At 53.9% G+C, this 25,041-nt stretch overlaps 1 protein-coding gene and 1 long non-coding RNA gene across 3 annotated transcripts in view; one reads left to right on the top strand and one right to left on the bottom strand.

Annotated features, from left to right (window-relative positions):
* LOC148654383 (uncharacterized) overlaps window positions 1-25,041 on the top strand; it is a 175,142-nt gene that overhangs the window by 63,584 nt on the left and 86,517 nt on the right. The gene's annotated exons all lie outside the window — the stretch shown is intronic.
* The window catches only part of LOC148654388 (vesicular glutamate transporter 1-like), a 131,309-nt gene that overhangs the window by 92,484 nt on the left and 13,784 nt on the right, over window positions 1-25,041 (bottom strand). For both annotated transcript variants that reach the window (XM_088646484.1, XM_088646483.1), the window contains exons 2-12: window positions 17,417-17,672; window positions 13,970-14,088; window positions 13,151-13,265; window positions 10,192-10,279; window positions 8,989-9,075; window positions 8,203-8,345; window positions 6,689-6,838; window positions 5,101-5,233; window positions 4,900-5,010; window positions 3,981-4,108; window positions 51-583 (exon numbers count right to left, since the gene is read on the bottom strand). In XM_088646484.1, the coding sequence (XP_088502610.1) occupies window positions 200-583; window positions 3,981-4,108; window positions 4,900-5,010; window positions 5,101-5,233; window positions 6,689-6,838; window positions 8,203-8,345; window positions 8,989-9,075; window positions 10,192-10,279; window positions 13,151-13,265; window positions 13,970-14,088; window positions 17,417-17,672 (1,714 nt within the window). In that variant the 3' untranslated portion in view covers window positions 51-199. The remainder of the gene's footprint in view (window positions 1-50; window positions 584-3,980; window positions 4,109-4,899; window positions 5,011-5,100; window positions 5,234-6,688; window positions 6,839-8,202; window positions 8,346-8,988; window positions 9,076-10,191; window positions 10,280-13,150; window positions 13,266-13,969; window positions 14,089-17,416; window positions 17,673-25,041) is intronic.

Here is a 25,041-nt window from a genome sequence, read left to right as displayed (position 1 = left end):
CTCTCAGTGCAGTGTTAATGTACTGGAGTGTCCAGTGTGTCTGTATGAACCCCTCTCTCTCTCAGTGCAGTGTTCATGTGCTGCAGTGTGTGAGCCCCTCTCTGTGTCTCTCTCAGTGCGGTGCAGTGTTCACTCACTCATTAAGGTTCAGGAACTCCCTCCTAGGGTGTGCTTGAGCAGTCGCTCGGCACACCTGTCTCTAGGACAGCTCTCTCTGCTCTGTGCCCCCATACAGATAGCTGTCCGTTCCTGGCCGCTGCACAAACTCCTCTGTCTTGTCCCAGTCCGCCACCCAGCCCGCAGCCCCTGCCCCTCCGTTGGGGTTGACGGCCAGTTGTCCCGGGTTCGAGGGGTGGTGTCCCAGGGTGCCGTAGCCCCCCCCGGTGGCCGAGGGCCCCCGGTGCAGCCCCTCCGTTTCCTCCGCCAGCTCGTCCTCGTGGATGAAGCCGCATTTCTCCTCGCTGGTCTCCTCGGGCTCGGCCCAGGGCTGCTTCTCCCCCGAGGCGAAGAGCCCGTAGAAGATCACGCCGCCGTAGTGCACCAGGGAGGCGATGAGGAAGACGTACTGCCACTCCTCGCGGGTCTGAGGAAGAGGAGGAGAGAGAGAGAGAGAGAGAGAGAGAGCCAAGAGCTGAGCCCCAGACAGAGCCCCCTGAGCCAGCTGGTCCTGAGGCTCACCGACACTAACCAGCCTCAGGGCAGCACTGCTAGAGCACCACAACCCAGACTCCACCACATCACAGCACAATACACACAACACACAACCAGCCTCAGGACAGCACTGCTAGAGCACCACAACCCAGACTCCACCACATCACAGCACAACACACACAACACACAACCAGCCTCAGGACAGCACTGCTAGAGCACCACAACCCAGACTCCACCACATCACAGCACAACACGCACAACACACAACCAGCCTCAGGACAGCACTGCTAGAGCACCACAACTCAGACTCCACCACATCACAGCACAACACACACAACACACAACCAGCCTCAGGACAGCACTGCTAGAGCACCACAACTCAGACTCCACCACATCACAGCACAACACACACAACACACAACCAGCCTCAGGACAGCACTGCTAGAGCACCACAACCCAGACTCCACCACACCACAGCACAACACACACAACACACAACCAGCCTCAGGACAGCACTGCTAGAGCACCACAACTCAGACTCAACCACATCACAGCACAATACACAACACACAACCAGCCTCAGGACAGCACTGCTAGAGCACCACAACCCAGACTCCACCACATCACAGCACAACACACACAACACACAACCAGCCTCAGGACAGCACTGCTAGAGCACCACAACCCAGACTCCACCACATCACAGCACAACACACACAACACACAACCACCCTCAGGACAGCACTGCTAGAGCACCACAACCCAGACTCAATCACATCACAGCACAACACACAACCAGCCTCAGGACAGCACTGCTAGAGCACCACAACTCAGACTCCACCACATCACAGCACAACACACACAACACACAACCAGCCTCAGGACAGCACTGCTAGAGCACCACAACCCAGACTCCACCACATCACAGCACAACACACACAACACACAACCAGCCTCAGGACAGCACTGCTAGAGCACCACAACTCAGACTCAACCACATCACAGCACAACACACAACACACAACCAGCCTCAGGACAGCACTGCTAGAGCACCACAACCCAGACTCCACCACATCACAGCACAACACACACAACACACAACCAGCCTCAGGACAGCACTGCTAGAGCAGCACAACCCAGACTCCACCACATCACAGCACAACACACACAACACACAACCAGCCTCAGGACAGCACTGCTAGAGCACCACAACCCAGACTCAATCACATCACAGCACAACACACAACCAGCCTCAGGACAGCACTGCTAGAGCACCACAACCCAGACTCCACCACATCACAGCACAACACACACAACACACAACCAGCCTCAGGACAGCACTGCTAGAGCACCACAACTCAGACTCCACCACATCACAGCACAACACACACAACACACAACCAGCCTCAGGACAGCACTGCTAGAGCACCACAACCCAGACTCCACCACATCACAGCACAACACACACAACACACAACCAGCCTCAGGACAGCACTGCTAGAGCACCACAACTCAGACTCCACCACATCACAGCACAACACACACAACACACAACCAGCCTCAGGACAGCACTGCTAGAGCACCACAACCCAGACTCCACCACATCACAGCACAACACACACAACACACAACCAGCCTCAGGGCAGCACTGCTAGAGCACCACAACTCAGACTCCACCACATCACAGCACAACACACACAACACACAACCAGCCTCAGGACAGCACTGCTAGAGCACCACAACCCAGACTCCACCACATCACAGCACAACACACACAACACACAACCAGCCTCAGGACAGCACTGCTAGAGCACCACAACCCAGACTCCACCACATCACAGCACAACACACACAACACACAACCAGCCCCAGGACAGCACTGCTAGAGCACCACAACCCAGACTCCACCACATCACAGCACAACACACACAACACACAACCAGCCTCAGGACAGCACTGCTAGAGCACCACAACCCAGACTCCACCACATCACACACAACACAACCAGCCTCAGGACAGCACTGCTAGAGCACCACAACCCAGACTCAAGCACATCACAGCACAGATCAAACAGCAATATCTCACACACTGGGACACACACACATAAACTGGAATGCTACAGAACCCTGAACAGACAATACACACTAGCTGAATATCTAACCAAGCTAAATAACAGCAAACAGAAACACACCCTGACGAAGTACAGGCTCAGTGACCACAGCCTGGCCATAGAAACTGGACACAGTGAGATCTAGCTGTTCAGAGAGGACAGGCTCAGTCACCACAGCCTGGCCATAGAAACTGGGCGACACAGGCAGACCTGGCTGTCCAGAGAGGACAGGCTCAGTGACCACAGCCTGGACACACACACTGGACACAGGCAGACCTGGCTGCCCAGAGAGGACAGGCTCAGTGACCAGAGCCCGTACACTGGACACAGAGCTGGCTGCCCAGAGAGGACAGGCTCAGTGACCACAGCCTGGACACACACTGGACACATGCAGACCTGGCTGTCCAGAGAGGACAGGCTCAGTGACCACAGCCTGGACACACACTGGACACATGCAGACCTGGCTGTCCAGAGAGGACAGGCTCAGTGACCACAGCCTGGTCACACACACTGGACACAGGCAGACCTGGCTGTCCAGAGAGGACAGGCTCAGTGACCACAGCCTGGCCACACACACTGGACACAGGCAGACCTGGCTGCCCATAGAGGACAGGCTCAGTGACCACAGCCTGGACACACACACTGGACACAGGCAGACCTGGCTGTCCAGAGAGGACAGGCTCAGTGACCACAGCCTGGACACACACACTGGACACAGGCAGACCTGGCTGTCCTGAGAGAACAGACTCAGTAACCACAGTCTGGACACACACACTGGACACAGGCAGACCTGGCTGTCCTGAGAGAACAGGCTCAGTGACCACAGTCTGGACACACACACTGGACACAGGCAGACCTGCCTGTCCAGAGAGGACAGGCTGTGCTCCCACTGCCAGCAGGGAGAAATAGAGACAGAGGTGCACTTCCTACTGCACTGTGACAGATACTCTGGGATTAGAGAAACATTCTTAGAGAGAGGGAGGAGGGAGAGGGGTGAGGGATTGAGAGTGAGGGAGAGGAAGATGTAGGGACTGAGAAAGAGTGTGGGGGAGAGAGAAGGTGAGGGAGGAAGGAGAGACAGAAAGAGAGCACGAGAAGAGAGTAGCATCATGAGCACAGCCCTCTCTCCTGCTGGGCTGGCCCTCACCAACCCCCCCGCCGGCCCGTGTTCAGCCTGCACACCGTCACGAAAGAAATCTGGACGCCGAGGAAGGTGTACCTTGTGCTTGGTCATGGCTCCCACGATCAGCGGACACACCATTCCCGACAGAGTGCCAACCCCGTTGGAGATTCCCATCAGGATACTGGCGTAGCGGGGAGCGATGTCCAGGTGGTTAACATTGAACCCTTAGACAGAGATACGTCTTTGTTGTAAGTGTCTGTAATACGCCTGTAGATTGGATTTTACTTTCATTTTCTGTTTTGTTCCATGTGAATTTTCAATTGCTTTGGCAGCGCAGATTGTGCCCATCGGTCATGCTGATAAAGCCCCTTGAATTGAATTGAAATTGACTGTTGGTTGGGATTTTTTTTTAGCCAGCAGCCATGTCCCCCTGCAGCTCCCAGCTGACAAACCCCACTGGAGCCCAGCAGGTGGGAGCCTGGCCAGTACCTGGAGGGGAGACTCCTGGGAAAGCTGAGGCTGCTGCTGGGAGAGGTGTGAGTGGGGCCAGCAGGGGGTGCTCACCCTGCGGTCTGTGTGGGTCCTCATGCCCCAGTGTAGTGACGGGGACACTAGACTGTAAACAGGCGCCGTCCTTCAGATGAGACGTCAAACCAAGGTCCTGACTCTCTGTGGTCATTAACAATCCCAGGGTGTCTCTCGACAAGAGTAGGGGTGTTACCCCAGTGTCCTGGCCAAACTCCCCCCCTGGCCTTTACCCCTCATGGCCTCCTAATAACCCCCCTCTCTGAACTGGCTCCATCCCTCTGCTCTCCTCCCCACTGAGAGCTGGTGTGTGTGAGAGGACTGGAGCATCATCCAGGTGGGGCTGCACACTGGTGGGGGTAGTGGGATTCCCCCTGACCTGGGAAGAGCTCGGAGTGGAGGGTCCAGAGAAGTGTTATATAAGTGTAAGAAAGTATTATTATTATTATTATAATTAATAACAAGAAACAGGAAGTCCCGCCCTCCTCACCTGAGATGGCGAATCCGCTGAAGCCGACGGCCAGAACCAGGAAGGAAATGGCCACGGCCTTGGTGTGGGAGAAGCCAACAACCAGCAGGAGGGTAGCCTCCATCCCAAACCCTGAGAGAGACGGAGAGAGAGAGAGAGACGGGGTCAGGGGTCAGGGGTCAGGGGTCAGGGGTCAGGGACAGCAGGACCCGGCTCGCTGACCTCCGCAGTTCATCATCTTCCTGACGTTGGTGGTGGACATGATGCGGCGCGAGCGCAGGAAGTCGGCCAGCTGTCCGCCCACGGGCACGATGATGGTCATGACCAGGTGAGGGAGGGCCGACACCAGGCCCACCTGAGAGAGGGGCGACACGGGGTTGGTACTGGCACACTGGCTGCGCTGTCCCCTCCCTGCCCTGTCTGTGTGTGTCTGTACCTGTACTGTACTGTGTGTCTGTCGTGTGTGTGTCTGTACCTGTACTGTACTGTGTGTCTGTACTGTGTGTGTCTGTTCCATTACTGTACTGGTGTGTGTCTGTACTGTACTGTACTGTGTGTGTCTGTACCATTACTGTACTGTGTGTCTGTACTGTGTGTGTCAGCGCTGTACTGGGTGTGTCTGTACCTGTACTGTACTGTCTGTGTCTGTACTGTACTGTGTGTGTCTGTACCATTACTGTACTGTCTGTGTCTGTACCTTTACTGTACTGTGTGTGTCTGTGCTGTACTGTGTGTGTCTGTACCATTACTGTACTGTGTGTGTCTGTACTGTACTGTGTGTGTCTGTACCATTACTGTACTGTCTGTGTCTGTACCTTTACTGTACTGTGTGTGTCTGTGCTGTACTGTGTGTGTCTGTACCATTACTGTACTGTGTGTGTCTGTACTGTACTGTGTGTGTCTGTACCATTACTGTACTGTCTGTGTCTGTACCTTTACTGTACTGTGTGTGTCTGTGCTGTACTGTGTGTGTCTGTACCATTACTGTACTGTGTGTGTCTGTACTGTGTGTGTCTGTGCTGTACTGTGTGTGTCTGTACCATTACTGTACTGTGTGTGTCTGTACTGTACTGTGTGTGTCTGTACCATTACTGTACTGTGTGTGTGTCTGTACCTGTACTGTGTGTGTCTGTACTGTGTGTGTCTGTACTGTACTGTGTGTGTCTGTACTGTGTGAGTCTGTACTGTACTGTGTGTGTCTGTACTGTACGTGTCTGTGCTGTGAGTGTGTCTGTACTGTACTGTGTGTGTGTGTCTGTACCTGTACTGTGTCTGTACTGTGTGTGTGTGTGTGTGTGTGTGTGTGTGTGTGTGTGTGTGTGTCTGTACCCGTCTGTGCTGTGTGTGTGTGGGTCTGTGCAGTGGGTGTGTGTGTGTGTGTGTGTGTGTGTGTGTGTGTGTGTGTGTGTGTGTGTGTCTGTGCAGTGTGTCTGTGCAGTGTGTGTGTGTGTATGTGTGTGTGTGTGTGTGTGTGTGTCTGTGCTATGTGTGTCTGTGCTATGTGTGTCAGTGCTGTACTGTGTGTCTTTGTTGTGTGTGTCAGTGCTGTACTGTTTGTGTGTTGTGTGTGTCAGTGCTGTACTGTGTGAGTCTGTGCTGTGTGTGTGTGTGTCTTTGTTGTGTGTGTCAGTGCTGTACTGTGTGTGTGTTGTGTGTGTCAGTGCTGTACTGTGTGAGTCTGTGCTGTGTGTGTGTGTGTCTGTGTTGCACCGATCTGTACTGCTGGACTCTGCTCTGTGTGTGTGTGTGTGTGTGTGTGTGTCTGTGTTGCACCGCTCTGTACTGCTGGACTCTGCTCTGTCCCCGGTACCTTGCTGATCTCGAACCCGAACACCTCCTCGAAGTAGGCGGGCTGGCTGATGAGCAGCAGGTAGAAGGTCCAGCTCCTGCAGAAGTTGGCCACGATGATGGCGTAGACGGGCATGGAGGTGAAGAACTTCCTCCAGGGGGTCTTAAATTTCTGCAGAGAAGACGGCCCGTGTCATGAGTGCGTGAGTGTGTGTCCCAGCAGGACAGGTGGACTAAACAGGCTGACCAGTGCATGGATGGACACGTGGGTTTAGAGGCTGACGAGAGGCCTGGCCAGTGGACAGGAGGACTATGGGGCTGACCAGTGGACAGGTGGACAGGAGGACTATGGGGCTGACCAGTGGACAGGAGGACTTTGGGGCTGACCAGTGGACAGGAGGACTATGGGGCTGACCAGTGGACAGGTGGACAAGTGGACTATGGGGCTGACCAGTGGACAGGAGGACTATGGGGCTGGCCAGTGGACAGGTGGAGAGGTGGACTTGAGGGGCTGGCCAGTGGACAGGTGGACAAGTGGACTATGGGGCTGACCAGTGGACAGGAGAACTATGGGGCTGGCCAGTGGACAGGTGGACAAATGGACTATGGGGCTGACCAGTGGACAGGAGAACTATGGGGCTGGCCAGTGGACAGGTGGACAAATGGACTATGGGGCTGACCAGTGGACAGGAGAACTATGGGGCTGGCCAGTGGACAGGTCGACAAGTGGACTATGGGGCTGACCAGTGGACAGGAGAACTATGGGGCTGGCCAGCGGACAGGAGGACTATGGGGCTGGCCAGTGGACAGATGGGCTATGGGGCTGACCAGTGGACAGGTGGACTATGGGGCTGGCCAGTGGACAGGTGGGCTATGGGGCTGACCAGTGGACAGGTGGACTTTGGGGCTGGCCAGTGGACAGGAGAACTATGGGGCTGACCAGTGGACAGGTGGACAAGTGGACTATGGGGCTGACCAGTGGACAGGAGGACTATGGGGCTGACCAGTGGACAGGAGAACTATGGGGCTGGCCAGTGGACAGGTGGGCTATGGGGCTGACCAGTGGACAGGTGGACTATGGGGCTGGCCAGCGGACAGGAGGACTATGGGGCTGGCCAGTGGACAGGAGAACTATGGGGCTGACCAGTGGACAGGTGGACTATGGGGCTGGCCAGCGGACAGGTGGACTATGGGGCTGGCCAGCGGACAGGTGGACTATGGGGCTGACCAGTGGACAGGTGGACTATGGGGCTGGCAAGTGGACAGGAGAACTATGGGGCTGACCAGTGGACAGGTGGACTATGGGGCTGGCCAGTGGACAGGAGAACTATGGGGCTGGCCAGCGGACAGATGGGCTATGGGGCTGACCAGCGGACAGGTGGACTATGGGGCTGACCAGTGGACAGATGGGCTATGGGGCTGACCAGTGGACAGGTGGGCTATGGGGCTGGCCAGCGGACAGGTGGGCTATGGGGCTGACCAGCGGACAGGTGAGCTATGGGGCTGGCCAGCGGACAGGTGGGCTACCTCCCCTACCTGCAGCGGGTTCACCAGGCTGGCCCCCTCGCCGATGCTCTCCTCGATGTACTTGCGCTCTTCCTCGGAGATGGTGGGGTGGGCGGCCGGGCTCTCGTACGACACCAGGATCCAGAACAGGTACCAGAGCACCCCGAAACTCCCTGCGCGGTGAGGGGGAACGGTCCAACCGTTAATACCGACGCACTGGCTGGACAGCGCCAGAATGAGATCGGATCACTCTGTTGTCCAGATACAGTGTCTCGCATGAGGAATGTGTCTTTTCTCAGACCCCAGCCTGCTCTCCAGGAGACACACAGACAGGGAGAGAGAAGCTGGGGGTCAGAGCGCAGGGTCGGCCATCTATACGGCGCCCCTGGAGCAGCTGGGGCGAAGGGCCTCGCTCAGGGGCCCCAAGGGAGTAGGATTCCTCCATGGGATTCGAACCGGCAACCTCCCAGCCACAGGCACAGGTCCTGAGCCACAGAGCCAGCGCTCCGCCCCTGGTCTAAACTGGGTATAAGATCACTCTGTTGTCCAGATACAGTGTCTCGCATGAGGAATGTGTCTTTTCTCAGACCCCAGCCTGCTCTCCAGGAGACACACAGACAGGGAGAGAGAAGCTGGGGGTCAGAGCGCAGGGTCGGCCATTTATATGGCACCCCTGGAGCAGCTGGGGTGAAGGGCCTCGCTCAGGGGGCCCCACGGAGTAGGATTCCTCTGCCGGGCCGCGGGATTCGAACCGGCAACCTCCCCGCCACAGGTGCCTGCTCCGCACTGTACAGCGGGGTACAGCAGTGGACTCACCGTAGACGTAGAACACGGATGACCACCCGGAGTACTGGACCAGGACCCCCGCCAGCGGCATGGCCACCACCGCCCCCGCGTAGGACCCTGCCGGACAGAGGGGACAGAGAGGGACGCTGAGGGAGAGGACCGGAGCAACTGCGATCACACACAGCTCATCACGGCCGCGGGGTCTGGAGTCGTACAGGCGGGTGACGGGCCGAGACACGTCGGCGCCCGCGGTCAGTAACCCCGTCTCCTTACGGGAGTGGCGATTGGCCGTCGGGGGTCCACGCCCCCCTCTGGCTTCCCAGATACCGGCTAACGTTCCCTATTGACCCAGCAGCCGTGTCCCCCCCTGCAGCTCCCAGCTGACACACCCCACTGGAGCCCAGCAGGTGTGAGCCTGGCCAGTACCTGGAGGGGAGACTCCTGGGAAAGCTGAGGCTGCTGCTGGGAGAGGTGTGAGTGGGGCCAGCAGGGGGCGCTCACCCTGCGGTCTGTGTGCGTCCTCATGCCCCAGTATAGTGACGGGGACACTAGACTGTAAGCAGGCGCCGTCCTTCAGATGAGACGTCAAACCGAGGTCCTGACTCTCTGTGGTCATTAACAATCCCAGGGTGTCTCTCGACAAGAGTAGGGGTGTTACCCCAGTGTCCTGGCCAAATTCCCCCCCCTGGCCTTTACCCCTCATGGCCTCCTAATAACCCCCCTCTCTGAACTGGCTCCATCCCTCTGCTCTCCTCCCCACTGAGAGCTGGTGTGTGGGAGAGGACTGGAGCATCATCCAGGTGGGGGCTGCACACTGGTGGGGGTAGTGGGATTCCCCCTGACCTGGGAAGAGCTCGGAGTTGAGGGTCCAGACAGGCGCTATAGAAGTTTTAGGAATGACTACTCCATTGGAGCCCTGTTGAGTCCATCTGCCTCCTGCCCGGCTCTTAAACTACGAAGGTCTGATCGTTCAAGGAGTCAATTTTCACCTTTGTAGAAGAACCCCAGCCTTCCCCACCTCTGCCTCATGGTGGACAACTCCCAGCCGTAGACATCCACGGTCTCAACAGAAACCGCGTTCCCATATAGAGAGCAAGAATCTGACCTTCGACCTAACAGACCTAGAGAGAACAGGGACAGCACCACTCGAGACACAGGGGCATGCCGGTTAGAGTAAGGAGGATGAACTTCCCAGCGCAGCGAACGCGACTTTTTCGTGGTCGAGTCCCTCACCGCAGAACGCCGTTGTAGCCAGTCGGCTTCTCTCCAGGGGTGGGGCCCACTTGCTCCAGATCCCATGGCATGCTGGGTAGGTGACACCCTTCCGGGAGGAAAAAGGTAGACAGCAGTGACGTCATCAGAAGAGCTCAGCACGACATCATCGCACGGATTATGACATCAGAAGATTATGGCACAGTCCCGATCATGTATACAGCATTACAAACTGTATACTGTATACGCACAAAGCTAAGGTATGCGTATACGTGATCTGACAACTGGAGTCAATTTCCTGTCGTTAAACTCTGTTTATTTTTAAGTTTCAAATTTACAGTCCGGGTGCATCCATCACATAATAAAAACAGGAATTTCTCATTACCACAATTTCTCATTCATTGTCAGCGTTCATAGACGCTCAATTCCTAGATGACGCATCACTTCCACGAGTTGCTAATGTCTGTATGTCGACACGACAGCACAGCATTACAAACCCAGTAGAGGACCGTGACGTGTTTGTTTATGAATATTTACAAATAAGAACCATCATTTGTTCATCAAGAGCCAATCAAGGTGGGTACTTTTTCCAGCTCTTTTTAGGAAGGCTCCCAAGATTTTAGTATTTAACAACATAGCAAGGTTTGTTCCAAAAAGAGTAACTTCACATTGACAGTCCGGGTGCATCCATCACATAATAAAAACAGGAATTTCTCATTCCCACAATTTCTCATTCATTGTCAGCGTTCACAGACGCTCAATTCCTAGATGTGTCGACATACAGACGTTAGCAACTCGTGAAAGTGATTTGTTGCAAAGTGTTACGGCAGGTGCCACATCCCCCCCAAAAAAACCCAAAACAAAGAAAATTGAAATCCATTTTTAAACCTCGTAAAAGCTATTATTAGTGTAAGCCGTGAGGCACATGCTTCAGCCTAACAGCGCAGGGGTGTCAGCGTTAAAGTCTACCCTCGTCAGACAAACTCGAAGCGCTATCGTTGTAAGTCCCGGTGGTTTCGATAATGACGTATGGATTAACCTGCAGTCTCCGGGCACTCGCACGTACAGGCAGTGTGCTCCTACAGTCTCAAACGTGGCCCCGCCGATCGCAAATGCAGTTTTGTAAACGCCAATAATCGTCAAGGAATGGTTGCAAAAAAAAAAAAACCCAAATCTTTAATTCCTCGCTCCTTGCGAAGAGTCTCCAGGTTCTTCGCTGCCGAATTCTCCATACCGACAGACTGACAGCAGACAGGGGTGACGCCCGCGCTGTGCCTGGGCTGAGTCGCAGTGGGGCGAGATCAGTGGCCGAAGGGGAGTTCACAGAGAGAGTAGAGTAAGTAGTTACTCCAACCTCTTTAATGTTGTTTTTTTTATTAAGCCCTATACAGTGTCCCGCCTGAGGAATGTGTCTTTTCTCAGACCCCAGCCTGCTCTCCAGGAGACACACAGACAGGGAGAGAGAAGCTGGGGGTCAGAGCGCAGGGTCGGCCATTTATACGGCGCCCCTGGAGCAGCTGGGGCGAAGGGCCTCGCTCAGGGGGCCCCAAGGGAGTAGGATTCCTCCATGGGATTTGAACCGGCAACCTTCCGGCCACAGGCGCAGGTCCTGAGCCACAGAGACAGCGCTCCGCCCCTGGTCTAAACTCGGTATCAGATCACTCTGTTGTCCAGATACAGTGTCTCACATGAGGAATGTGTCTTCTCTCAGACCCCAGCCTGCTCTCCAGGAGACACACAGACAGGGAGAGAGAAGCTGGGGGTCAGAGCGCAGGGTCGGCCATTTATACAGCACCCCTGGAGCAGCTGGGGTGAAGGGCCTCGCTCAGGGGGGCCCCAAGGGAGTAGGATTCCTCTGCTGGGCCGCGGGATTCGAACCGGCAACCTCCCAGCCACAGGCGCAGAGCCTGAGCCGCAGAGCCAGCGCCCCGCCCAATCGCACCCATCGCACCAACACAGAGCGAGGGCAAACATCGGAAGCAAAAACTTCGGAAGCTTGAAGTCGTTTTGGTAGCTCGGGCAAATTAGGAGCTCAGGCTCCTTGGCCATTCCTGAGCGGCTCAGCTCACCTGGCAGTGAAGAGGAGCTTCGCACCCGCCAGAGAATAAGCTGGGACCCTGCCAGTCAAGCGCGGGTGGGCGAGATCAGGGTCTGACCTGCTCCCCAACTTTCACCAGAGCCCCCCACACTGCGGTGGTGTCAGACCAGCCCCGATCAAGGCAGAGTGAGGGTGCGATCTGAGACGGCGCGCGGTCCCGCTGGGTGGCTTGGATTCAAGACTAGGAACTGACCGACTCTCTCTTTCTGCCCTGGATCAGGAACCTGCTCTCCCTGGGAGTGATTTCCAGCCTGAGAGAATCTCAGAATCTGAGTGACATTTTTCTCCTCGTGTATCGGTTCTGTTTCAGTAAGTCTCATACCTGACAAACAACGACGACAGGGAAAGGCACAGAGGCAGCCAGGGAGACAGACTGACCGACAGGGAGACTCACCGAGAGACAGACTGACCGACACACAGACACCTAATCACAGAGAGACAGAGACTGACCGGCACACAGACACCCAATCACAGAGAGAGACAGACTGACCGACACACGGACACCCAATCACAGAGAGAGACAGACTGACCGACACACGGACACCCAATCACAGAGAGATACAGACTGACCGACACACCCAATCACAGAGAGAGACAGACTGACTGACACACAGACACCCAATCACAAAGAGAGACAGACTGACAGACACACAGAGAGACAGACTGACAGACACACAGACAGGCTCACGGGGTGAGAGAGACAGACTGACAGACACACAGACAGGCTCACAGGGTGAGAGAGACAGACTGACAGACACACAGACAGGCTCACAGGGAGAGAGAGACAGACTGACAGACACACAGAGAGAGACAGACTGACAGACACACAGACAGGCTCACGGGGAGAGAGAGACAGACTGACAGACACACAGAGAGACAGACCTCCACGAGCCCCTGCAGTATCCTGACGAGGATGACGCAGCTGTAGTGAACCCGGGCAGCCGAGGGGATCAGCATGTTGAGGGTGGAGGTGGCGACTATGGCAAAACCAAACACCCTGAGAGACAGGAGAGAGAGAGAGGAGAGAGACAGGAGAGAGAGAGAGGAGAGAGACAGGAGAGAGAGGGGAGAGAGAGAGGAGAGAGAGGGGAGAAAGAGAGGAGAGAGAGAGGGAGACAGAGAGAGGGGACAGACAGAGAGGAGAGAGACAGGAGAGAGAGGAGAGAGACAGGACAGAGAGAGGAGAGAGACAGGAGAGAGAGGGGAGAGAGAGAGGAGAAAGAGAGGAGAGAGAGGGGAGAGAGAGGGGAGAAAGAGGAGAGACAGGAGAAACAGGAGAGAGAGGAGAGAGAGGGGAGAGGAGAGAGGGGGACAGAGACAGGAGAGAGAGGGAGGAGAGAGATGGGGGAGAGAGAGGGAGAGAGGGAGGAGAGAGATGGGGGAGAGAAACAGAGGGAGAGAGAGACAGGAGAGAGAGGGAGGAGAGAGGGATAGAGACAGGAGAGAGAGGGAGGAGAGAAACAGAGAGATAGAGAGAGAGAGATAAGGAAAGAGACATGTATTTTGTGTTCTGTCCTTTGAACAGTTCAGCTATGGAGAGGATTCTCTGAAAACGCTCTTCTGACTCTGCAAATTGACCCTTGACCTCTGACAAAGGGTGTGAGAGACAGACTAGCGCCCCCTGCTGTGGGACAGGCAGTACTGACAGACAGACAGACAGACAGACAGACAGGACTTACACTTACAGAGAGACAGACACACCTGTTGGCAGCGAACTTCTGGGCGATGAATCCCCCAGGGATCTGCGTGACGATGTACCCCCAGAAGAACGAGCCATGAATCATCCCCACGGTCTCGGGGTCCCAGGAGAACTGGGCTTTCTGAGACGGAGCAGGGAGAGAGAGAGGGAATCGGTGAGAAACAGAGACAGAGGTGCACTTCCTACTGCACTGTGACAGATCCTCTGGGATTAGAGAAACGTTCTTCCCCAAACTCAGAAATCTAGTCCCAGAGTTCCCACACCTGCCAGAATCACAACAGGTCCCAGTCCTACTGGGAGAGGGAGGAGGGAGTATGTGATCTCCTGTCCCAGCCTGAGGAACAGACAGTGAGCCTGTCTCTCAGTAATAATAATACAGTGTGTGATCTCCTGTCCCAGCCTGAGGAACAGACAGTGAGCCTGTCTCTCAATAATAATAATACAGTGTGTGATCTCCTGTCCCAGCCTGAGGAACAGACAGTGAGCCTCTCTCTCAATAATAATAATACAGTGTGTGATCTCCTGTCCCAGCCTGAGGAACAGACAGTGAGCCTGTCTCTCAATAATAATAATACAGTGTGTGATCTCCTGTCCCAGCCTGAGGAACAGACAGTGAGCCTGTCTCTCAGTAATAATAATACAGTGTGTGATCTCCTGTCCCAGCCTGAGGAACAGACAGTGAGCCTGTCTCTCAATAATAATAATACAGTGTGTGATCTCCTGTCCCAGCCTGAGGAACAGACAGTGAGCCTGTCTCTCAATAATAATAATAATAATACAGTGTGTGATTTCCTGTCCCTGCCTGAGGAACAGACAGTGAGCCCGTCTCTCAATAATAATAATACAGTGTGTGATCTCCTGTCCCAGCCTGAGGAACAGACAGTGAGCCTGTCTCTCAATAATAATAATACAGTGTGTGATCTGAGGAACAGACAGTGAGCCTGTCTCTCAATAATAATAATAATACAGTGTGCAATCTCCTGTCCCAGCCTGAGCAACAGACAGTGAGCCTGTCTCTCAATAATAATAATACAGTGTGTGATCTCCTGTCCCAGCCTGAGGAACAGACAGTGAGCCTGTCTCTCAATAATAATAATACAGTGTGTGATCTCCTGTCCCAGCCTGAGGAACAGACAGTGAGCCCGTCTCTCAATAATAATAATACAGTGTGTGATCTCCTGTCCCAGCCTGAGGAACAGACAGTGAGCCTGTCTCTCAATAATAATAATACAGTGTGTGATCTGAGGAACAGACAGTGAGCCTGTCTCTCAATAATAATAATAATACAGTGTGCAATCTCCTGTCCCAGCCTGAGCAACAGACAGTGAGCCTGTCTCTCAATAATAATAATACAGTGTGTGATCTCCTGTCCCAGCCTGAGGAACAGACAGTGAGCCTGTCTCTCAGTAATAATAATACAGTGTGTGATCTCCTGTCCCAGCCCGAGGAACAGACAGTGAGCCTGTCTCTCAATAATAATAATACAGTGTGTGATCTCCTGTCCCAGCCTGAGGAACAGACAGTGAGCCTGTCTCTCAATAATAATAATACAGTGTGTGATCTCCTGTCCCAGCCTGAGGAACAGTGAGTCTGTCTCCCAGTAATGCTCCATCCGTCTACAGTATATGTCAATATTTTATGATACGTCTTTGTTGTAAATGTCTGTAGATTTTATTTGACTTTTATTTTCCGTTTTGTTTCGTGTGAATTTCATTATTTCTATTTGCTTCGGCAACACCGGTTGTACCCAGCGGTCCTGCTACTAGAGCACCTTGAATGGAGTTGAGCTGGAGAAGGGCAGCCTGCCTGTCACAGCCCGCCGGACACTGGGGGCGGCCTGAACCATCACCAAAGAAACCGCCAGGGACACAGGAGCCCGGGCCGGGCTCCACAGGACAACAGCTACACTGTTGCAGCCTGTTTAACAGGACATTGATCCCAGGATCCCATCCAGCTGTGTCTTAAATTAAGCCCAGCAGCATGACCAAGCAGATTAAGATCACTCTGTTGTCCAGATACAGTGTCTCGCATGAGGAATGTGTCTTTTCTCAGACCCCAGCCTGCTCTCCAGGAGACACACAGACAGGGAGAGAGAAGCTGGGGGTCAGAGCGCAGGGTTGGCCATTTATACAGCGCCCATGGAGCAGCTGGGGTGAAGGGCCTCGCTCAGGGGGCCCCACGGAGTAGGATTCCTCTGCTGGGCCGCGGGATTCGAACCGGCAACCTCCCGGCCACAGGCACAGGTCCCGAGCCACAAATTATTCCAGCCTCCCACCACCAGGGGGCATGTAGTGTTGGAGGCAGGGGGGAGGAGACCCTGGCTGGCTGGAGGTGGGTGGGAGTGGGATTTGACCTGCTCTGAAAAGCAGGGGGGTCCCGCTGATGGCTGGGGACGAGGGGAGAGGGGCGTGCCCGAGACGTGGGGGGGGGCCCCTCTTTATTGTGTCTGCTCCCGGGAGACTGCAGGCTGAACGCCGACTCCCTCCGGTCCATCGCGCGTTTTGAAGCCAGTCTTGTTCAAACTGAACACACGGACCGTCCTGTAGCACGCCTCTGCTGCTGCTCCGCCTGTTGTCTCTGGAGACGCCGCCAGACTGCGGGGAGGAAACCCGAGGGGAACACGCAGGCTCCACACAGACAGCTCCCCGGCAGCCGAACCCAGAGCCCCAGCGCTGGGAGGGGCGGCAATACTGACAACTGCACCACCCCGCCGCCCAGATACAATCTCCTGATTTGACTGAGTATTTGACGCGATTTTACTACAGTATTTTTCAATGTCACGTCCTGTCCTGTAGCACCTCTGCAGCTGCTCTGTCTATAATCTCGGGAATCAACTCCAGACTGTGGGAAACCCCAAGAGGAACATGCAGACTCCACACAGACAGCGCCCCAAGGGCCCGTATGGTCTCAGTCATCGACGTCAGACTGCGGGAGCCCAGGGGAGACCCAACAGGAACACGCAGACTCCACACAGACAGCCCCCCCAGGGCCCGTATGGTCTCAGGCATCGACGCCAGACCGCGGGAGCCCAGGGGAGACCCAACAGGAACACGCAGACTCCACACAGACAGCCCCCCAGGGCCCGTATGGTCTCAGACATCGACACCAGACTGCGGGAGCCCAGGGGAGACCCAACAGGAACACGCAGACTCCACACAGACAGCACCCCCAGGGCCCGTATGGTCTCAGGCATCGACGCCAGACCGCGGGAGCCCAGAGGAGACCCAACAGGAACACGCAGACTCCACACAGACAGCCCCCCCAGGGCCCGTGTGGTCTCAGGCATCGACGCCAGACTGCGGGAGCCCAGAGGAGACCCAACAGGAACACGCAGACTCCACACAGACAGCCCCCCAGGGCCCGTATGGTCTCAGGCATCGACGCCAGACTGTTTGAGCCCAGAGGAGACCCAGCAGGAACACGCAGACTCCACACAGACAGTCCCTCACCTTCAGCACGGGCTTGTCGCCCCGGTACTCGGTGTGGTTGTTGACCATGCTGACGATGGCCACTCCCAGGTTGCAGCGGATGCCGAAGGAGATGCAGAAGCCGATGCCGCAGAGGACGGCGATGATGTAGCGGCGTGGCAGGCCGCAGCAGGTGCAGTCCACCACCGGCAGGTCCCTCTCGGCCGCCACCTCCACCGGCCGGCCCTCCGCCGACAGCTCGATGGTCTCCCCGTGGGCCTGCCTCTTCTCCAGCGCCCTGCGGGGCACAGACTGGAGTGAGTGGGCAACAGCAGCAGCAGTGCCACCGGGGGCACGGGGCTCCCCCTGCTGGTGGGGGAGAGTAGGACAGGCTGTGGCACAGAGAGAGAGAGTGAGCAGCAGGGCACAGGGCTCCCCCTGCTGGTGGGGGAGAGTAGGACAGGCTGTGGCACAGAGAGAGAGAGAGCAGCAGAGCACAGGGCTCCCCCTGCTGGTGGGGGAGAGTAGGACAGGCTGTGGCACAGAGAGAGAGAGAGAGAGCAGCAGGGCACAGGGCTCCCCCTGCTGGTGGGGGAGAGTAGGACAGGCTGTGGCACAGAGAGAGAGAGAGAGTGAGCAGCAGGGCACAGGGCTCCCCCTGCTGGTGGGGGAGAGTAGGACAGGCTGTGGCACAGAGAGAGAGAGTGAGCAGCAGGGCACAGGGCTCCCCCTGCTGGTGGGGGAGAGTAGGACAGGCTGTGGCACAGAGAGAGAGAGTGAGCACCAGGGCACAGGGCTCCCCCTGCTGGTGGGGGAGAGTAGGACAGGCTGTGGCACAGAGAGAGAGAGTGAGCACCAGGGCACGGGGCTCCCCCTGCTGGTGGGGGAGAGTAGGACAGGCTGTGGCACAGAGAGAGAGTGAGCAGCAGGGCACAGGGCTCCCCCTGCTGGTGGGGGAGAGTAGGACAGGCTGTGGCACAGAGAGAGAGAGTGAGCACCAGGGCACAGGGCTCCCCCTGCTGGTGGGGGAGAGTAGGACAGGCTGTGGCACAGAGAGAGAGAGAGCAGCAGAGCACAGGGCTCCCCCTGCTGGTGGGGGAGAGTAGGACAGGCTGTGGCACAGAGAGAGAGAGTGAGCAGCAGGGCACAGGGCTCCCCCTGCTGGTGGGGGAGAGTAGGACAGGCTGTGGCACAGAGAGAGAGAGTGAGCAGCAGGGCACAGGGCTCCCCCTGCTGGTGGGGGAGAGTAGGACAGGCTGTGGCACAGAGAGAGAGAGTGAGCAGCAGGGCACAGGGCTCCCCCTGCTGGTGGGGGAGAGTAGGACAGGCTGTGGCACAGAGAGAGAGAGTGAGCAGCAGGGCACAGGGCTCCCCCTGCTGGTGGGGGAGAGTAGGACAGGCTGTGGCACAGAGAGAGAGAGTGAGCAGCAGGGCACAGGGCTCCCCCTGCTGGTGGGGGAGAGTAGGACAGGCTGTGGCACAGAGAGAGAGTGAGCAGCAGGGCACAGGGCTCCCCCTGCTGGTGGGGGAGAGTAGGACAGGCTGTGGCACAGAGAGAGAGAGTGAGCAGCAGAGCACAGGGCTCCCCCTGCTGGTGGGGGAGAGTAGGACAGGCTGTGGCACAGAGAGAGAGTGTGAGCAGCAGGGCACAGGGCTCCCCCTGCTGGTGGGGGAGAGTAGGACAGGCTGTGGCACAGAGAGAGAGAGTGAGCAGCAGGGCACAGGGCTCCCCCTGCTGGTGGGGGAGAGTAGGACAGGCTGTGGCACAGAGAGAGAGAGTGAGCAGCAGGGCACAGGGCTCCCCCTGCTGGTGGGGGAGAGTAGGACAGGCTGTGACACAGAGAGAGAGTGAGCAGCAGGGCACAGGGCTCCCCCTGCTGGTGGGGGAGAGTAGGACAGGCTGTGGCACAGAGAGAGAGTGAGCAGCAGGGCACAGGACTCCCCCTGCTGGTGGGGGAGAGTAGGACAGGCTGTGGCACAGAGAGAGAGAGTGAGCAGCAGAGCACAGGGCTCCCCCTGCTGGTGGGGGAGAGTAGGACAGGCTGTGGCACAGAGAGAGAGAGAGAGTGAGCAGCAGGGCACAGGGCTCCCCCTGCTGGTGGGGCAGATAGAGAGAGAGAGAGAGAGAGAGAGAGTGAACAGGCTACAGCGCATTTTCATAAAAGCTATGGTAACATTTTGGTACCAATGAGAGGTTAATACACTGACAGGACACTGCACTGAGAGAGAGAGAGAGGGGTTCATACAGACACACTGACTGGACACTCCAGTACATTAACACTGCACTGAGAGAGAGGGGGGTTCATACAGACACACTGACTGGACACTCCAGTACAGTAACACTGCACTGAGAGAGAGAGGGGTTCATACAGACACACTAAACACTCCAGTACATTAACACTGCACTGAGAGAGAGAGGGGTTCATACAGACACACTGACTGGACACTCCAGTACATTCACACTGCACTGAGAGAGAGGGGTTAATACAGACACACTGACTGGACACTCCAGTACATTAACACTGCACTGAGAGAGAGAGGGGTTCATACAGACACACTGACTGGACACTCCAGTACATTCACACTGCACTGAGAGAGAGGGGGGTTCATACAGACACACTGACTGGACACTCCAGTATATTAACACTGCACTGAGAGAGAGAGAGGGGTTCATACAGACACACTGACTGGACACTCCAGTACATTAACACTGCACTGAGAGAGAGAGGGGTTCATACAGACACACTGACTGGACACTCCAGTATATTAACACTGCACAAGGGTGTTAATACAGACACGCTGACAGGGGAGAGAGGAAGATTAATGAAAGTCTCAGTGGAGATCATTATGTATGGAGTCTTACTGAGAAAGCAGAGCTCAGACCATCTGGGCCCTCAGACCTGCTGAGCACACAATCTCATACTAGATACGTATTCTACACACAGACTTTACTGTAAATACTGCAGATACAGAGCTGTAGATACTCTACATAAACACTGCTGATAGACACAGTTAATACTGCAGATACAGAGCTGTAGAGACTGTAAACACTGATAGACACAGTTAATACTACAGTTACAGAGCTGTAGAGACTGTAGATAAACACTGTTGATACAGAGCTGTAGATACTATAGAGACTATATCGACTGTATCTAGATAAACACTGATACACACAGTTAATACTGCAGATACAGAGCTGTAGATACTGTAGAGACTGTAGATAAACACTGATAGACACAGTTAATACTGCAAATACAGAGCTGTAGATACTGTAGAGACTGTAGATAAACACTGATACACACAGTTAATACTGCAGATACAGAGATGTAGATACTGTAGAGACTGTAGATAAACACTAATACATACAGTTAGTACTGCAGATACAGAGCTGTAGATACTGTAGAGACTGTAGATAAACACTGATAGACACAGTTAATACTGCAGATGCAGAGCTGTAGATACTGTAGAGACTGTAAACACTGATAGACACAGTTAATACTGCAGATACAGAGCTGTAGATACTGTAGAGACTGTAGATAAACACTGATAGACACAGTTAATACTGCAGATACAGAGCTGTAGATACTGTAGAGACTGTAGATAAACACTGATAGACACAGTTAATACTGCGGATGCTGCAGACAGATAAATTTGTCTGATACTTTAGTTACTGATTGTACTAGGATAGAATGAACCCAGTCTCTCTCCAAAGATAATTCAGATTTATTCGTATTGATTAAATATTGATGATCTGAGGACTTTTTTTTCTGACAATTATCCATGAATTATTCACTCCCTGTCTCCCCCGGTCAGCCTTACTGTGTCCCGGCCTGTGTCTGTCTCTCCCTGAGCCTGTGTGAGTTACTGGCAGACAGCGCTGGGCAGGATTAGAGCTGATCTCCTCCGAAGTGTTACACCGAGACACAGGAAGGACTGACTGACTCTCCCTGCTCCGGCCACAGAGAGCCACAGGAGAGGGGAAGAGACCACCGTTCGTTCCCAGAGTGACGTTCGGTGCAACGCAGATCGAGTGGGGTGGACACACCTCCACGCACACGCACAAGCGACGGAGTTACACACCGCACAAAAAAACAACAGCACTGTCATCGGCACACCGAGAGACAGACGCACTGACAAACTGACACCCTGAAGCAACACGTCATCAGCACACAACAGACAGCAAGCCCCGCTGTTAAGAGACTTTCTCCTCTTAAAGGGATTTGTGCTTGTGCTGGGCTGAGAGACTAGAGGTCATGCCCTCTCTCTCTCTCTCTCTCTCTCTCTCTCTCTCTCTCTCTCTCTCTCTCTCTCTCTCACAGACACACTCACACAGATTAGTACAGAAACCTACACTTCCGGAAATGAAGTTAAGCTCTTTCCCACAACCTCCCACCCACTCTCGGCTGCCTCTCCCACCCCACCCCCCCCCCCCAACTCTCTGGCCCCCTGGCGCTGTATCAATACTGCTTAAAATAAGAAAACCAGCACAGCCCAGCACAGAGGCGGAGGACAGACTACAGCACGTTCTGCAGTTCAGCAGCCCCGCTTGCGAAGAGACTGCAGTGCCTGTACCTGCGCTAATTAGGCAGCACCTCGTTAGTAACGAACAGATTGCCACCTAGGAGACAAACATATGCTGCTTGCTTGTTAAAATCTCCTTTGAGCTAAATTTACCCTTAATTGAAACAACACAAACTGTTGTAGTCTCTATCAAGAGCTGTATGTGCTGTATATCATATATATAGTCTGGAGAGAGTGTTCCCCTAGTGTGGTATAGTGCAGTGTGTAAGGACGTGTTCCTCTAGTGTGGTATACACACTGTCTGGAGTCTGGATTGGGAGCTGTATGTACTGTATATCATATACTGTATATATAGTCTGGAGAGAGTGTAAGGACTTGTTCCTCTAGTGTGGTATACACACTGTCTGGAGTCTGGATTGGGAGCTGTATGTACTGTATATCATATACTGTATATATAGTCTGGAGAGAGTGTAAGGACTTGTTCCTCTAGTGTGGTATACACACTGTCTGGAGTCTGGATTGGGAGCTGTATGTACTGTATATCATATACTGTATATATAGTCTGGAGAGAGTGTAAGGACGTGTTCCTCTAGTGTGGTATACACACTGTCTGGAGTCTGGATTGGGAGCTGTATGTACTGTATATCATATACTGTATATATAGTCTGGAGAGTGTGTAAGGACGTGTTCCTCTAGTGTGGTATACACACTGTCTGGAGTCTGGATTGGGAGCTGTATGTACTGTATATCATATACTGTATATATAGTCTGGAGAGAGTGTAAGGACTTGTTCCTCTAGTGTGGTATACACACTGTCTGGAGTCTGGATTGGGAGCTGTATGTACTGTATATCATATACTGTATATATAGTCTGGAGAGAGTGTAAGGACGTGTTCCTCTAGTGTGGTATACACACTGTCTGGAGTCTGGATTGGGAGCTGTATGTACTGTATATCATATACTGTATATATAGTCTGGAGAGTGTGTAAGGACGTGTTCCCCTAGTGTGGTATACACACTGTTTGGAGTCTGGATTGGGAGCTGTATGTACTGTATATCATATACTGTATATATAGTCTGGAGAGTGTGTAAGGACTTGTTCCTCTAGTGTGGTATACACACTGTCTGGAGTCTGGATTGGGAGCTGTATGTACTGTATATCATATACTGTATATATAGTCTGGAGAGAGTGTAAGGACGTGTTCCTCTAGTGTGGTATACACACTGTCTGGAGTCTGGATTGGGAGCTGTATGTACTGTATATCATATACTGTATATATATAGTCTGGAGAGTGTGTAAGGACGTGTTCCTCTAGTGTGGTATACGCACTGTCTGGAGTCTGGATTGGGAGCTGTATGTACTGTATATCATATACTGTATATATAGTCTGGAGAGTGTGTAAGGACGTGTTCCTCTAGTGTGGTATACGCACTGTCTGGAGTCTGGATTGGGAGCTGTATGTACTGTATATCATATACTGTATATATATAGTCTGGAGAGTGTGTAAGGACGTGTTCCTCTAGTGTGGTATACGCACTGTCTGGAGTCTGGATTGGGAGCTGTATGTACTGTATATCATATACTGTATATATATAGTCTGGAGAGTGTGTAAGGACGTGTTCCCCTAGTGTGGTATACACACTGTCTGGAGTCTGGATTGGGAGCTGTATGTACTGTATATCATATACTGTATATATAGTCTGGAGAGAGTGTAAGGACGTGTGCCTCTAGTGTGGTATACACACTGTCTGGAGTCTGGATTGGGAGCTGTATGTACTGTATATCATATACTGTATATATAGTCTGGAGAGAGTGTAAGGACTTGTTCCTCTAGTGTGGTATACACACTGTCTGGAGTCTGGATTGGGAGCTGTATGTACTGTATATCATATACTGTATATATAGTCTGGAGAGAGTGTAAGGACTTGTTCCTCTAGTGTGGTATACACACTGTCTGGAGTCTGGATTGGGAGCTGTACCTAATATACAGCCTATACTCTACATACCTGTACCTACACTCTGGGGTAGAGTTAGGGCTAGTTTTCAGCACCTTCACCTTGATACTTTTCAGATCTCCAAATCAATAAGTGCACTACGGCAGAAAGCAATGTAAAAGCAGGCGAGACGAAGACGTCAACGAAGCTGTAGTCGATGAGTTTTGAGTTATGACAAACATAAAACACTTTCCACCCTCTACCGAAACGCTGGCTAGCAGGGTTTGGACCGTGGTGTGATCTATTCCAAGTGGGAGGACTGACCAAGTAGGTTTCAGGTCTGTTCCATGAGCCTGGAGGTCGACAAAGTAGTAGCAGACCAGACCTTCTCCTCAATGCGCTGTGATCGGGGAAGGCAACCCGACAAACATAGACAAATCCGAACAATTGTGCGTAAGCTACCGTTCCTGTGGATTATGAGCTAAAGGCGAGCTCGTCGAGTCCTGTCTATGAGAAGAGTCTCAGTGCCAGGCGTGCAGAGGGGTTCAAGTCCGCACTTTGAATTGACATTCAAACATCTCTCCCGAGTCAGACACTGGCGGTCTGTCAGCGCAGCCGGGGGGTCAGACGGACGAGGCTGTGGCCTTGAAGATGTCAGGGAACCTATAGGAAGGATCGGAGGATCCTTATGCCTGACCATGAATTCCACAGAACACAGAGTAGCAAAGGGGCGATCCAAAAAGACAAAATCCAAAGGCTTAGTCGATTGGGGAGGCAAAGGGCCTGGTAACGAGAGATATCCGAAAGACAGATTCCAGAATGCGAGGTCAAGAGGCGAGACCAAAAGATTAGGAGCAGGAGATCAGTCAAAGGCTTGGAAAGGCACACTGGAGAATACTGGGAGTTTAAAAACTGAAAGGAAAGGGATGTGGTTGGATCATTGGTGCAGGAGGGAGAATCTGTGTGGGAATGCGATGGGTTCAATCCGGAATGAGACTGTGAAACAGTGGTTCTGTGCATTCAACGGCGTTGGCGAGGGGGAGTGTGGGGCGTGACAGAAAATGGACCAGCGCTCATTCTGGAGGGATCTTTAACGGCGCCTGTCCATTTCTGGGACTTTCAGGTCTGTTGTATCGGCTGGTGTCCTTCTGCTGTGGGGTTTTGTTTTCCGTTTTTTGGGTGGCAAACCTATCGACGTCGGGGGTTTTATT

The sequence above is a fragment of the Lepisosteus platostomus genome, chromosome 9 (assembly GCF_059453375.1).
Source record: "Lepisosteus platostomus isolate fLepPlt1 chromosome 9, fLepPlt1.hap1, whole genome shotgun sequence".
Taxonomy (NCBI): Eukaryota; Metazoa; Chordata; class Actinopteri; order Semionotiformes; family Lepisosteidae; genus Lepisosteus; species Lepisosteus platostomus.
The sequence above is the reverse complement of the archived record's forward strand: the minus strand, read 5'-3'. Positions and strand labels throughout refer to the sequence as shown.